General features: G+C 36.3%; 1 protein-coding gene across 3 annotated transcripts in view; it reads left to right on the top strand.

Annotated features, from left to right (window-relative positions):
* The first annotated feature begins 4,205 nt into the window (after positions 1–4,205).
* The window catches only part of FIGN (fidgetin, microtubule severing factor), a 129,730-nt gene continuing 119,128 nt past the window's right edge, over positions 4,206–14,807 (top strand). For 2 of the 3 annotated variants that reach the window (XM_005573329.5, XM_005573328.5), the window contains exons 1-2: positions 4,206–4,376; positions 5,142–5,311. In XM_005573329.5, the coding sequence (XP_005573386.1) occupies positions 5,287–5,311 (25 nt within the window). In that variant the 5' untranslated portion in view covers positions 4,206–4,376; positions 5,142–5,286. The remainder of the gene's footprint in view (positions 4,377–5,141; positions 5,312–14,807) is intronic. The other variant, XM_005573330.5, reaches the window with a different exon arrangement.

Below are 14,807 nucleotides of genomic sequence, written 5' to 3'. Positions count from 1 at the left end.
ATTCTGAGCAAATTGAGTACTTTTACTCAATGAGGTCAAGATCTTCACTAGCTTTTGTGTGTGTGTGTGTGTGTGTGTGTGTGTGTGTTTTTCATTTTTTTTAGGGGAAAGGGTGGTACATAAGAACTTCTTAGTAGTCTTTATTGAAGTGAAAATGATGACCCTTAAACTGCAATTTTGTGGAAGCATTAAAAGATTATATTGTCACTAATTTGCATTATTGCAAGAACTACCTCAGATTTTTGTGAGTAATATGAAAGAAAAAGTCTAGTTTCATAAACAGCTACTAAGTCCTACAATGTGTTTTGAAACCAGGGGTTTGGAAGAATATGTTATTAGTTTAATGTTTTATTAAAATGCTTAGCATTTAAGTTCAAAACTAAAAAACAATATTTGCAAAATTAAATTGAATTGCCTTTAGCATTTTATGAAAAACTATACATCATAGCCCTCCAAACTTCTTTCCTTAAAGCATCTTGTGACCTACAACTCCCTCATCTTTTCTACCCGCTGTCTACCTTCTGCCTCCGCTGATGTTTTTTCCTTTCCTTTCCTCTCCCATCACTTAGGTAAAGCACATCTCTGCGTCCAGCCTAGCTCATATTTTCCTTAGTCCAGTGCAGACAAGTCTATGGTCATTTGCAAAATCACATTCAATATCACTTTGCTTATTCCCTTAACCTTCACTTTTGTTGTTGTTGCTTACATTATTTTCAGAAGAAAAAGAAGAAATACGTAGAATTCCCCTCTGAATTATTTTGAAAGGAAGGCATACACACACAAACACTTCTGAGGAAAAAATAGTTATGTTGATTTTTTCTTCTGATTTTCTTAAAAAGCACAAGTCCGAATACACTGTGTATTAGAAATTCATATATTAGTCAAAATGTAATGCATTATATTTTAATGTCTGTGCATTTAAAAAGTAAAATAGAAAGAGAAATGATATTGCTAATAGAGTGGGAAAAATTAGTCAAATTTATTCTTTTCTGAAATAATTGTTTCCCTGACTAGCCAAACAACTTCCTTTAAACACTCAATATTTAATTCTCGTGTTACCTGAATCAGTTTCAAAAAATATTATAGAGATGGATGTCAGCTACAGCCAGAAACATTTCTTTTGAATAAAAGTTTTGAAGACAAATGCATACAGAATATGACTGTTAAAATGCTTTTTAATCATACCACATCATTAAAGATAGTTTTATTAAAACAATGAAAAATATGAACATTGCAAACAAAGCAATGAATCTCCATGAAAAAGAAAGTCAAATTTTATTTTCCTTTGCTTAAAGTAATTGGAGAAAAGCAACTTTTACCTATACTTAAAAAAAAGGGAGAAATAGTGCAATGACGGACTCCCTTGTGTACATTATTATTATGGAAGTCCCAAAATGTATATTCTATTATGTAAGTCCCTTTTATTCCCAGAGTATATGTTATTTTGAACAATTTTGAAACTCTGTACCGCTATCCAGTGCTCTTTTGAATAGTTTTCCAATTATTTGATACCAAAGTTAATTATATTTATTTGAATGTTGAATGATGTTTTTTATAATGTGTATTTCAAATGAATCTATAAGGGAATTGGAAAGGTACAGTTATTATCTATTAATAAGTTCTTGCTAACCACACTTTTTCCTCCTCTTTTTAAAGAGTACAGGTTGTTTTATTTTAGATATTACAGATGAACGGCTTTAAGTCTGTCATCAAAATACATCGCTTTTCTATTCAGTGGACACTCTATTATATATTTTATTCACTATTTGAATTTACACAAGGAACTGTAAATTCAGTGCTAGGAATTAAATGTTAAAGGTTGATGAGCTCTGAACTTTTTTAACAAACAAGAACAGAGCAGTTTTGCCCGAATTGCACAGAGCATCTGCTGTGTGTCCAGGGGACTTTTGGTCGTCATTCCCCAAATGGGTAATAACTGCGATTATGAGCGCTTCACAGTTTTTTTTTTTTTTTTTTTTAATTCATCTGTACTCAATCCAGCAGTGACCCACAGATATTTTCCTACACTTTTTTCTTTGTGGTAAAATCCAACGAACAACTTTTCAGAATATCATTTTCAAAGCTATCTTGTAAAATATAACTAAAGAGGTTTCAGTGTTCTCTGTTACATAGAATAAAGTTCTTCTGTTTTATTTCGAAGACTCCTTTAAAAAAAAAATGCACAGAAAGGTCAAATCCATTCCAAATAGAAATCTCATTGCTTAGAAATATTTCTTAGGATCTCAAATCACTCTTTTTTTGGTCTTTTAAATTCTGTCATCTGCCTAGATTTAACCGAAATAATTTTTATTTCTCAGTGTGTTAGCTAAAGGCATCCATTCAAAGGTAAGAACATCATAAAAGGTGAATGGAATTAATTTCAAAGTATATATTTGGCATTTTAAAGAGCTGCATTTCAGCATCTGGAGAGCTGCAATTTAGGCTATCAAATCTACAACAGAGAAACTGGGGGAAATGCGAATACCCTTATGAGGAGGGTCAGTCCTCAGCAAGTGCATTTTCGGTTCCAACCTTCAAAGATAACATTTTCAGCTTGATGGGCTCCTGGTGGAATATTTAATTTACCTCTTTCATTCTTAGCTTCGTCGAAATATAGAGGACTGGATGTCTATCAGGCCAAAGTATAAACTCACCATTTATCTATTAAAGTCATATTTAATGAAAACGAAGAGAAATTATGACCCAATTCACTCTCTTTCTCATTACAATTCCTAAAGAACTTTGCCGGGCACATTATCTCGTAGACATCATGATCAAATGTTATTGTTTGCTTTATTATCTCAGTTGGATGGTTGGCTAGTCTAGAATGAAATAGGTTGAAGGCAATACTCTCAGCCTAGAAGTCTGAATGAGGTTCCCATTCAAATGATCCTGATTGTTTGCGGGTGGGGCGGGGTGATTAGTAAACCAACTGAGCTTACACTGCATAGTAAGCGTCTGGATGCCGCACATTTACATCTAACAAGAGACCCCAGAAAACGTGTGTGTGTTTCTTAAACCTTATGTTCCGAACAAAAGGCTATCTCAGCAACAGACAATCAGCACTGCATTGCTCCCTGGGATGCGAGCAACACACTCAACTGCACATTTCATTCTTCTTCGGCTCCCAGCACCACAAAGCCCCTACTCTCTTCCCACTCCTGGGTCCCCAGATTACTCCATAGAGGGGGGTTGGGAAGGCAGAAGCCTAACGTCTATGCCTGCGCACCAGCCGCCGACACCAGGGCCCCCCGGGCGCTGCTTTCTCCGGCCCAAGCCGCCTGGGGGAGGTAGGGAGGGGAGCCAGGGAGCGCGAGAGGGGACCGCACACCTAGACACTTAGGATTTTATTTATTCATAGGGAGGCGGGGGAGGGGAACTGGGTGAACGCGAATTTTCCCCCTGAAGTTGCTTCTTCTAAGCAGATCAAGTCGTTTTCTGGCTGGTGCTGGGGGCCCCGGGGAGGGTGCCGGTGAGGTCCGGGCTCTCGAGACCAGATCCCGTCCAGTGCGCAGAGGGGGTGGGGGAGGGCGGACGGGCCGCAGCTGTCGAGAGGGCCGGGAACCGGCAGGGAAGGGCCCGCGGGCCGAGGAGCAGCGGGGCTCTGTCCCGGGCCCTCTAAGGCAGGCCGGGGAGCGCAGGGGCCGGCTGGTCACGCGTGGGAAAGAAAGGCCCCTTCCCCCTACGGCGCTGCTCCCCTTTCCCCAGGCTGGGCCGCCCGAGAGTGCGCGCAGGGAGAGCTGCGAGTCCCCGCGCGCGTAATCATGACCTCGGGGCCCCCTCCGGGCCGCGTGAGTGCGTCGGCGAGGCTGGGCGGCCGCCGCGGCCCCGGCCGTGTAACATGACCCGAGCGGCCGGCCGGCCGGCGCGGCGCGGCCATTGAGCCCTCCCTGCCCATGAATCTCTGGCGCGTCTCTAGCTCGCTCGTCCGCTCGCCTCCCGCCTCCCTTTCTCCCCCTCCAGCTCCGCGGGCTCCGTGCGCCTCTCCCTCTCCCTCCTGGTCCTCCCGCTGCCTGTCTCTCTCCACTGCCCGCCTCTCGCCACTGCCTCCCGTCTTCTCTCCCTCACGGCAGCCTCTGTCTCTTTCTCCCTCTCTCCTTTGAAAACTGATCTTTGGCTCTTAGTGTGAAAGTGATTTGAATTTGGCTCGGCGGCGCTCTGCGCCTGCGCCCAGCCTCTGGCATGCTGGCTCCTTCCAAGCAGCTGTTTTGGGTTTGAAATTCCAACATGGCAGAGGCTGCAGTCCGTCTTCCCTTCAAAAACTTGGAATGATTTCAAATCATAGGCACCTTCACTTAACCCTAGCTTCCATTCATCAGCAAACACATCGGATCGATGCTACGCTAACCTATCGGGTTCTCTCTCCGCGCGTTCAGGTAAGAGGAGCTTCGTAGTTTTCTACCATCTGTTTAAATTTGTTTTTGTTTTATTTTTAAAGATTATAAATACATCCAAGACCTGTAATTAAAAGAGATCTTCGAGTTGTGCCGTAAACATTAAATTCAATTTCCACACGTTTCTATTCTGTACGCCAACCTGCTGTCTAATATCTCTGTTCAAAGTAGCCCTGAAACATTATAATGCATATTTTTACTGCTTAATCATTGCAACAATAGTATGGGATTAAGAGTTCGCGATTGCAAGAATCTCGCTTTTCACTATATTGGGCTTACTTATTACTATCTTTTTACTTCAAAAATAAAAAATAAGAAAGCGGAGCCATAGGGTGGGGCTAGACTTTCTTCGGGAACTAACTTCTAAGTAAATAAGAAGTGTAAATAAGAATCTTGCACACACACAAAAAGTTGAGGTTAAATTACAATCTCGTGGCTGGGGGAACGAGAAAATGTCAGAAGATCGGTTGCAGAAAAATGTAAGCACATCATCTAGGAGGGGGTACAGCGTGGTGGGCGTATTGTTGGCAAGGAACGGGAGAGAAAGATGTATAATTTAATGGTATATACAATCCACTGATCCTATTACCGTCCTCCCCGGAGCTCTTGTTAGTTTCAATGGGAGTGAGTGAAATTGACATGGACTTGCATTCCTGGTCATGTGCTTTTTTTCCTTTCTTTCTTCTCCTGTGATCTGAGATCCCCTTTTTGTTGATGTTGCTTTCCCCCTTAATTATATGCATGTAGGTTAAATGAATACCTGACGAAAGGGCCCACGTTTCAAGGCAGTGACATTTGATAGCTGAGAGGAAAAGTGGCTTTAATGAAAAGCAACCTTTGGAATTCCTGCTTGTGAGAAATCCAATTCAGCTTTTTGTGCTGCCAGCAAGAAATGATCAGTAGCACCAGTGTTTATGGTATGTCAGTTTTGGAATTTACTTCCTTTGCATCTAAATAGGAAAGACAAATGAAATAGCATGATAAAACCATTGAAGACTGCTTGGCAAGCAGTTGCTCATGATATAGAATTCCTTTTTCTTCAAAATAAAATATATGTTTAATGTCACCATGCTTTTTTTTCTTTTGCTATCACTTGTTTGTATATTGCAGTTTTGATTAATATATTACTTGAATCCACTTTTATCGGTTTTAGCTGTCATCCAGAAGTTGCACGTTACTAGTAATGCACTGTATGTATATAACTGCTGAAGTCAAATTGTATGTAAATTAGTTAAACTTAGTGTGGGTGTTTTTTTTTTTTTTTTTGGAGGGGGGAGGCTGGGCAAAGGGGAGAGGGTAGGAGTGTTGGGAAAGATTACTAACTAATGAAAGTATATCTATGTCTATGTACACACACAGGAACAGGACTGGATGAAAATTTTATTTTTCTCAATCTATTAATGCAGTTTGACTATCTGCTCTTGATGATTGCACTTTGTGGAGTAATCGGTTCTTCCGAGTGTGTTTTTTTTAGGGGGGTGAGTGAAGAGGTATCTTTTACATGAAAATAAAAAATATATTTTGATTGTCCAAAGTCCTTGATGTCTTTTAAAGAGCAAGGATAGGTTTTTTCTTTTTCCCCTTTCCATTCACTCGTCTGCCTGTCAGCGCTTTTTACTTTTAACTTGTGACAGAATTAAATAATCAGGCACTGAAATGGACTTCGTTTGAAATCGCTCTTTCCTCTTTCTTTACAAAAAAAAAAAAAAAAAAAAGTCAGTTAAATGGAGTGAGAGGGGGTTTTCAATAGCTCTTGTGGCAGTTCCCTGTGTACACTTCGTGATATTCAATTAAGACTGAGAGGGACCAACAACAACAAAAAGATGTTAAAGTATTTTGTATAACCAAAGGATATGTCCACTTTAGACTGGTTTTTTTTTTTTTTTTTTTGGTTGTTACTATATTTACCCCATGACCATTAATTCCTCCTGAAAAGAGAGAAAGAAGGAAAGAGAGAATATGAAAAAAGAAATAACAGTGGGGCAAACCTGCCAGGGGTCTGTAGTGTGGCCGTGGTCACTGCTCTCTCCTAACACAAATGTGAATACGAAGAGAGGAACTACAAGACCCGTTGCGCGACATACACTTCTGGTTGGACTCTGGTGACTACTGAGCTAAATACACACCACACTTACACGATAGGAAGGATTTGATTGAATTTTGCATTTGGAACTTGTTGACTTTGAAGCGATCAATAAGAAGACTGTTTATTTTAGATGCACATAATTTGCCCTGAGAAATGTTTTAAGGAGGAGAGAGCACAGCTTTTTTTCCCCCGGAGCTGTTGGAGCGAATGGGATTGCCAGATGGGCGATTTCCCTCTGTGATGTTAAAGCTGTAATATATATTCAGAGCAGATTGGGCTGCTGGCTGTGATGAGGAGGATATTACATTTATAAATTTTAAATCGGAGCTCGGACAATGTGCTGAGAGCAGAAATTGGATGGTTTGACTGTTCACCGTATTGATACTTAAATGTGATTTCTAGGTAGTACTAATAATAATCATTGCAATAATTCATGAAAAACATATTGGCATAGGCAATTATATAATTCATGACATTTAACAGCAGATTTGAGTGTGTAAATTGCCCCCCCCTTAAGTCTCTGCTTACTATTAAATAATAGTCACATAATTCATTTCCCTATGTTTAAATGTCCGATGTTCAAATGATGTTAACTTAGGAGCCTTGTTATCACATATTAGAATACTAGGGGCGAAAGTTTATATACATATATATAAAGTAGACACTTGTGTATATGTATAAAGTGGCGTTAGTGGCTCCTATTTTCTAATTCTTTACTCTGATTATTTTTAGATTTTGTTTGTCTCAAATGTGCGGCCTAAAGGAACCAGAGCTACAAACCTAAAAGACTAGAAAGTGGGCAAGTGCTCACACTCTGGCAGCTCTGCTGTTGCAAATTAAAAGTGTGTTGTGGTCAGGAAATGAAAGCTACAATGTCTCTTTTGAACAAGTCGTTTATCAAGAGAAACATCTATCAGGGACTGCCTTGTCACATTGATCCTCTAAAAGTTAGGTCCGAGGTGGAAGCTGCTTTGATGTTTTTGATCCTAAATTTAATACAACAGAAAAAAAGCAAGGATATTTTGACCAATATAGATTTTTAAAAATGTTTCCTGGAACCAACAAGATCTATTTATTAGGATTTCACTATGTGTGAAGTTTTCTGGACGTAACAGTTGAAAGGTTGAAGGGGAAATCCCAGACTTTATAAATTGATGATTGTTAGAATATACATTTATAATACATTTAGTGATGGCTGGCTTCTTGGTGCACATGGAATGGACGTTTTGAACAGATTGTTCAAAAGCAAAATTATTTTGAAAGAGTATTTTGGAAGAATATGTAGAGAGTCAAGAGTTTTTCATTCATTCAAATTTTAGTTATCCTCTTACCTTCTTCCTCTCTTTTACTCCTTCATTCTTGCTTCTTATCTTCATTATATTTGTGACAAATTAGCTTTTATCTGGAAAAGAAACATTGTTTCTACAAAAACCATGTCCCCAAAACATGCTTGCACACATCGTCTCTATTGTTTATTAATTGTGCATGTTTATGGTTATCAATATAAACTACACGGACACATAAGTCCTTTGGAATTTCAGCTTAAAAATAGAGGTATCAGATTAAACATGCTATGTATTCTTGAATAATGAATATGTTGTATGCATTATTTAAAATTTAGAAAGTATTGTTAGGAAAATGACCAAGTTGAAACAAAATTGTGAAAGCAGTTAGAAGCAGCCTGCTTCATTTTGGGAGGCAAAGATTCCAAAGAAGTGTTTCTTCTTTGAAATAGAGTTTTTGGATACTTGTTTTACACTGCTGGAGGCAACTTGTTATTTCATCTGGGTCTATCATCAAATAAGAAGGGAAGAGTAGGGTGGGAGTTTTGAGAAGTGTGATACTTGCTAATGATTCATGTCTGAAATGAAAGAATCATAGCAGGGTAATAAAGTCTCATTGTTGTTTTCCTGGAAGAGGGTAAGACTTCTGTTTGGAAGCTGTATGTGTGAGTTGATTTGCTTTTCTCTTCTCCTAAAAACACAGTTTATAGGGTCTCTTTGGAATTATTTCAAGAAACATCTTTTTTTTTTTTTCCTGAAAATAGAGTGTTTTTCTTTCTCCTGACTCTATTGAAATCAGTAAGATTCTTAAAACTGTATCTGATATCTTCTGAGTGAAAATAGGAGGTTTTAGTCTTTAGTCATATTTAAGACTCCTGTAGCAGAGTTTCCAGGGCTGATATTTTTTTCCTTCCCATAAACAGAAAATAGTTTTTGTTTTTGCTTTTTTCATGTTAGGCAGGAACTTCGAAAACCTTTTTGTAGGTAGTTACTTCTGATAGATATACAAGAGTGCAGAAATTTCATTAATTACTTTTAGGTGATAATATAAGAGTGTAACCAGGGGGAAGAAAATAGGAAGTTATTTCCAAGAATCTATGGAGATCATCTGTATTATTACTTGGCATTTCTAAGATAGTTTAAGATACAAACCAACTGAAAAGATAAATGAGTAATTTCATTATAGGTTAATTATTTTTTTTCCTGAGCTTCTGGTTGTCACCTTTTAGAATTTAGTGTCTTACTCAGTACATGCTTAGGGACAGATCCACAAAGTTTGGGAGTCTGCACTGTTTTTCAGAATTTTCATGTCAAGGTGAAGACAACCATGCTAATACTTCCCTGTTTCTGTCTGTGTGAGTATTTGGATGCCTTGAATAATTGCCTAATTAAGTAATCAGTTTTAGTGGTCCAAAATCAACAGAATTACTAGATGTATTTGAAACAATTGCAGGCTTTTATGGTGTGAAGTTTCCAGTTTTTAGAACCTTGGTTTAGTAGAAATAGAAAGGTGCTGTTTTACCTTTGATCAATATATTCTTGAGTGCAGATTTCACATACTACTCTTTATAAAGTACTGTGTTCATTGTTGGAGAGCTAATAAATTTAATTACCAGGAATTTAAATTGATTCATAAATTTTTGATTGGAAGAAACTATTCTGCAGATGTTTGTATGAAATACTGACATATGCTACTGATCGATAGAACTTGATTAATCAGCATATCTGCTGTTTTTCTTGAGTCATTGATAAACTAGAATAAACAAATGGTACAGAAAAAGCTACAAATTTTAACTCTCAATTAAAAAAAAACTTATGTGTCTTTCTTTTGAGATATACAAGAGTTAGTGTTTTATTGAAATTGGTTGAACTTAGAAATTATTTGGGAGTACCACTTAGAATCTTGTAAGTCCCAAAATTCTGCCTTTCAATTCACACACACACACACACACACAGAGCAAGAGAGAGAGATTGTACCTATATATTTGTTTATTGAAAATGAAAGAATTTTTTTGACACACTGCAAATAAATGGCCAGTTTAGCAAGTGCTTTCCATGGTTGGATTTTGTCATTTTCTTCTTTTTTTCCTAAACTTGAATTTTGAGCATTAACATTTTCATTTAACTTCTGGCAGAAATTTTAAGCATAGCTGCTTTGGTATGATTGCTGATTACTGATCTTTTTGATATTTTTGATGTTATCGTTTAAAGGGCAATTTTATTTCAGAAATGTTTATTTTAAAAAGTAAAATAGTAGGAATAAGGAGTATGAACGAATATACTCAAAATAAACGGTACCTTGAAGTTCGAAGGAAATCAAAAGCAAGGGGTATGCTAAGTTTCCTTAGGGCAGCACCACAGGTGCCTGCTCAGAAGCGCTGCCTCAATACAGCATATCCGTAAGTACCTGTTGACAACAGTAGTCTTAGCTGAGACTGAGGAGGCAGAAAAGATAGGTGATCAGAAACCATCAAAACATGAGATATCATATGGCACTTTCTGTTAATAATATTTACATATTTTATGCAACAAATCTGCTTGTTGTCTTGTTATTTGAATATTGACACTTTGCTTAACATTGCATATGGTGGGCTGTTGTTTCAGGGTGTATCAGAAGCAGTAAATCCAAAGGAGAATTTCAATTTAGATGTATTTATGTTAAATATATGTATAAATGGATATGTTTGCTCATATTTTAGCTCTCATGACTTTCACAAAGCGTTTATAGTATCACTGCTTCCAATCATTTTTGAAACTGATACATCTTGAAAGTAGAATGCATGATTTATTATATGAAGGCCCAAGGTTAAACTTTTTTACCCTATAGCTCAGCTTAAGTATTGGTATTTTTGTGTTGGGAAATGTTTTTTAGAAAGTATGTTTTGTAATTTTGGAAAATTTGCTTCTCAGTAGGTTTCTGTTCTCTTTTCATAGGATGAGGAGCTTTTAACCAAACAGTTATTAAGGATATATAATTTACAGTAAAGTTTTTTATACTACAGAATATGAAATGTAAAATACCTATAAAATGTTTTCTTTTGCCCCATTTCATTATGCTGAAAATACTTTTACTCTGTTTCTTTCCTATGTTTTAATTTCTGCTGGTATTTTACATATTTATTCCATTCTGCTTATGGATATATTCCTGGAATGAGAATAGAAACTGCATTATACTCCATTTAGCTATGTGTGTATATATATAGAAATATATGTGTGTGTGTGTATATATATAGATATATTTTGTTTTTCCCGATTCAACTGTTTGCCTTATGTCAACTGGATGCTTTTTAAACAACTGATGATTAAATGCCATTTATTTATGAGAGTAAACTCATCTGAGAATGGGGGACCTCTACTTTCATGCATTAGTTCATGATGAAATATTATTCTTGGAAATAGTAACATCCCAAATAAAATTTTAAAGGTAGTGCAATGTGAAGCCGTGGGTTTCTGTATGTCGTTCTAAATGTTTTGCTTATCTTTTGACTTATTATCCTTACCATTAAGAGACATTTTTACCTTCACCTAGGACCAGCTACATAATTTCTGAGGCCCACTGCAAAATTAAAATGTGAGACACTTTGTTCAAAAATTAATTTAAAGACAGCAACACAGAGCATTAAACAAAATGCAGGGCCCTTTGTTGTGTGGTGGGGTGGGGGCCTGTGTGCCTGAACAAATGATAGGGCGGTGAAGCCAGTCCTGCCTTCACCACCTACAGACTTTTATCTGAGGCCAACTTTGTGGAAGTCACTAGGTTTCCTATTGGAGACTGACTGTTCCACAATGATTCCATGTGCCTCGCCCAAAAAGATACTAATGAGAGTTGAGTAAGAAAACGGATGGGAAATGAACCATGAATATCTCCTGCTCTTTCTATAACTGAACTGGGGATTGAAATATTTGCTTTTGTCTCATCTTGCCCTGTATCTGATATATATCCTATACATCATGTGGCTTTTTGTGCAAATATTCTTAAAAAGAACTTTTTTTTTTTTTAATGGTTTGCATGTAGTTACATACTTCAATACTTGTTCCCAGGCCCAGAATAATTGGGATGGGAGAATTTCAGTGAGATTTGTAGTAAGAGCTGAGGAGGTTCTCTGTTGCCAAGTACTGCCACTAGCCCTCCTAGGTTAAGGCACAAGAAAAATGAGCATTTTTATGTAGAAATACTACATTATCTGATACAAAATGCTGACCATTAAAAAAACGAAAGTATACTCATTAAGTGACAGGAAGGAGGGGCAAACTCCCAAATAACATTGTTATAATAGTATCAGTATTGATACTTTGACATTAGAAAGTGGTATTTTAGCTATATAAACATGTGGTGACAGCTGTATTAAAGACGAAAAGTAACTTATGCAGTAACACTAATGTTGCAGTATCCTATATTCAAATCCTGGACTTAGCTTCTCAATTTGTATTGCAATAACCTCCCTCTCCCTGAAAATTAGAGTCATATGACTCCTTTACCAACATTCTGTGCTGATAGGTGGACAAAACATTTACATCGTTGCTTCCCAAAGTACTTCTCAATGAGATCAAACTTCATATTGAGATACCTAAAACTGAATTTTGAAGTCAAGTGGCTTTTTCAAATCAAAACTGAGATATGATGGAATGTCCAGCAAGTATGGATCTGAGTGCACTTGAAGTTGCACCATTTATTTTCAAAAGATATTTCTCACATCAGATGACTCTGCCAGGAAGGGAAATATCAAAGAGCTTGGAAAAAGTAACTATTCTTTTATGTAATCCAAGACTGGGGTGAAAGTGGGGGGCTTTAAAGATATTTTTGAGGAAGAAAAAAATTGAACTTATTTTGAATGCCTTGTTAGACTTTGTGGGGAGGAATGCTACATATGAGACTTTCTAAGAAGAAAAATCTTTGCCCTGTGTAATAAGGCACTGCTCTCCACACTGATAGGCACTTTAATGAAAGAAAGCTTGGAAATAACTATTATAACAGTGTCCCATTTAACTAAAAATTTATCCTACAGTTTAGGAATCTTTTTTTTTTCTTTTATTAACTAAGCCATTGCCAACTTGAAATATTTTAGTAGGTAGCTAGCCACAATTCATGTTTTCTAATGTTCTGTGTTCTATCTCCAAATTCCGTAATATAAATTTCAATTGGGACTCTTCTTTTCCTGCTTTATTCCTATACTTAGAATCTTATATTTTCATATTAAATGTTTTGCTTCAAAAATGATTAAACTAGGAATGTGGGTAAATAAGTGGCAATATAGTATATTGTTGTGCCAAAAATAGGTTTTTTTAAAATTTTTCATGTGTTCGTTTCTTTTACCTTTCGATTTCAAATTGAATATTGTAAACTCTTTCTTTTAAATCATATACCTCAATGATGCTAAATTATAAATCTTAATTAGGTATGATTCACTGATTTTAATCTTACAAGATAATTATTTTGAGTAGGATAAAAAGGTTCCCTTAAGATTAAAGGCATTTTTCATTACAATCCCCATTTTCAGATCAAACAAATACTATGAAATAAACAGTACTATTATTCTTTTATGCTTAATAGTTTTTACTTTTCAATTAAAGTATATGGGTGAAGAAATAAGGCTATAAATATGGCAGTCTTATTGTTTGCAAACTAAGTGCTTTTGATAAATTTTGCTGCTAGGAATTACGTGGATCTAAGGGAATCTTTTAAATAAAAATTACAGTTTTGATTATCTAAATGGAATATGTTCTTGTGCATGTGCATAGATATATTTCTTTGTGAAGGTATTGATGTCAGGGACACTTTTGGTATTTCTTTATGAGTAATTAGGTTAACGGGGTTAGTTAGAAAATGTATCCTTTCCTGGAAAATGAAAAATTACATTCAAGCAGGGGTAAAAGAGTAGAACATATTCATGACTTTAAGTACTTAAAAAGATATTTTATGAGTCATTTTTGAAGACTAATACCCAATATGTAACTTGTTAAGAATAATCGCCATTTTTACTTTCTAAAGCACATCTATATTAAAACTGACTTTCTATTCATGACTCGCAAATCTGGAGTCAATTTTAGGCCCAATTTACAAAAGATGTGGGTCTTATCCTCCCTGCCCTTACCGTGGTGTCCTATGCCTGTAGAGTCAGTACTGTACTGACTCTACTCTACTACATAAAAGAGTACAAAGTTCTCTTTTAAAGAGAGATTTCTATTTGCATTATTCAGAAGACTAAGCAACGTTTTGGGGAGGGAAATACTGATAGGACCCAAATGTAGACATTGGGACCCTGAATGGCTTGTATCCTTGTCTGACAAACTGGAAGGAAAAACATATTACCAGCTTTGGAATTTTATATGCCTATATGAACAGTGCTTTTTCTTTCTCTGGGAAGGTTTTAAACATACTATGAATACAATAAGTGTTACCTAATTGGAAAAATATGTTTTCTGTAATTCTAAGAGTACTAATCAACCAATCATCAATATGAATTTACTCATGGATAGTAAGATAGTAGAATTTTATTCAGAAATGGATGTTCAGTTGGAGCTGGTATCGCTTTAGAAAGAGAAAAAGATTGTACATAAGCAAAATTATTTTGGGATTTTTTTTTTAAAACATGGATGTGAAATCTCCATCAATAACATTTTTGGCTGTTAAAGTATTACAAAAAAATGGAAAGCTCTTTATTATGTTTTATTCTTTAATAAGCCTCGAAATGTGCACATACAGTACTATAACGCCTTTTTTGTTTACTTTTTTGATTTTTGTCTTGTTTTGTTTTAGCATAAAATAAAAAGAGCTTATAGGTAAACTATTTTGTACTATTTATTTATAAAGATATCTAGTAAGGACAGTACAACATATAGTATAGGTTTGTTTATAATGATGGGTAAAAAATCTGCAATTTTACCACCATGTAATGACAGTTCCTCGAAATTTTACCCTACTACACCAAAATGCCACAGTCACTAAGATGGGAGGTGTTGCTGATATATGATTCGAATGCACGTGTATACTTAAATACATAATTTTAAAAAATTGTCTTTATTTTCTAGTAGCTTCCTGGTGTC

Source organism: Macaca fascicularis, chromosome 12 (assembly GCF_037993035.2).
Source record: "Macaca fascicularis isolate 582-1 chromosome 12, T2T-MFA8v1.1".
In the NCBI taxonomy this organism is placed as follows: domain Eukaryota; kingdom Metazoa; phylum Chordata; class Mammalia; order Primates; family Cercopithecidae; genus Macaca; species Macaca fascicularis.
This window is presented reverse-complemented; position numbering and strand designations above follow the sequence as displayed.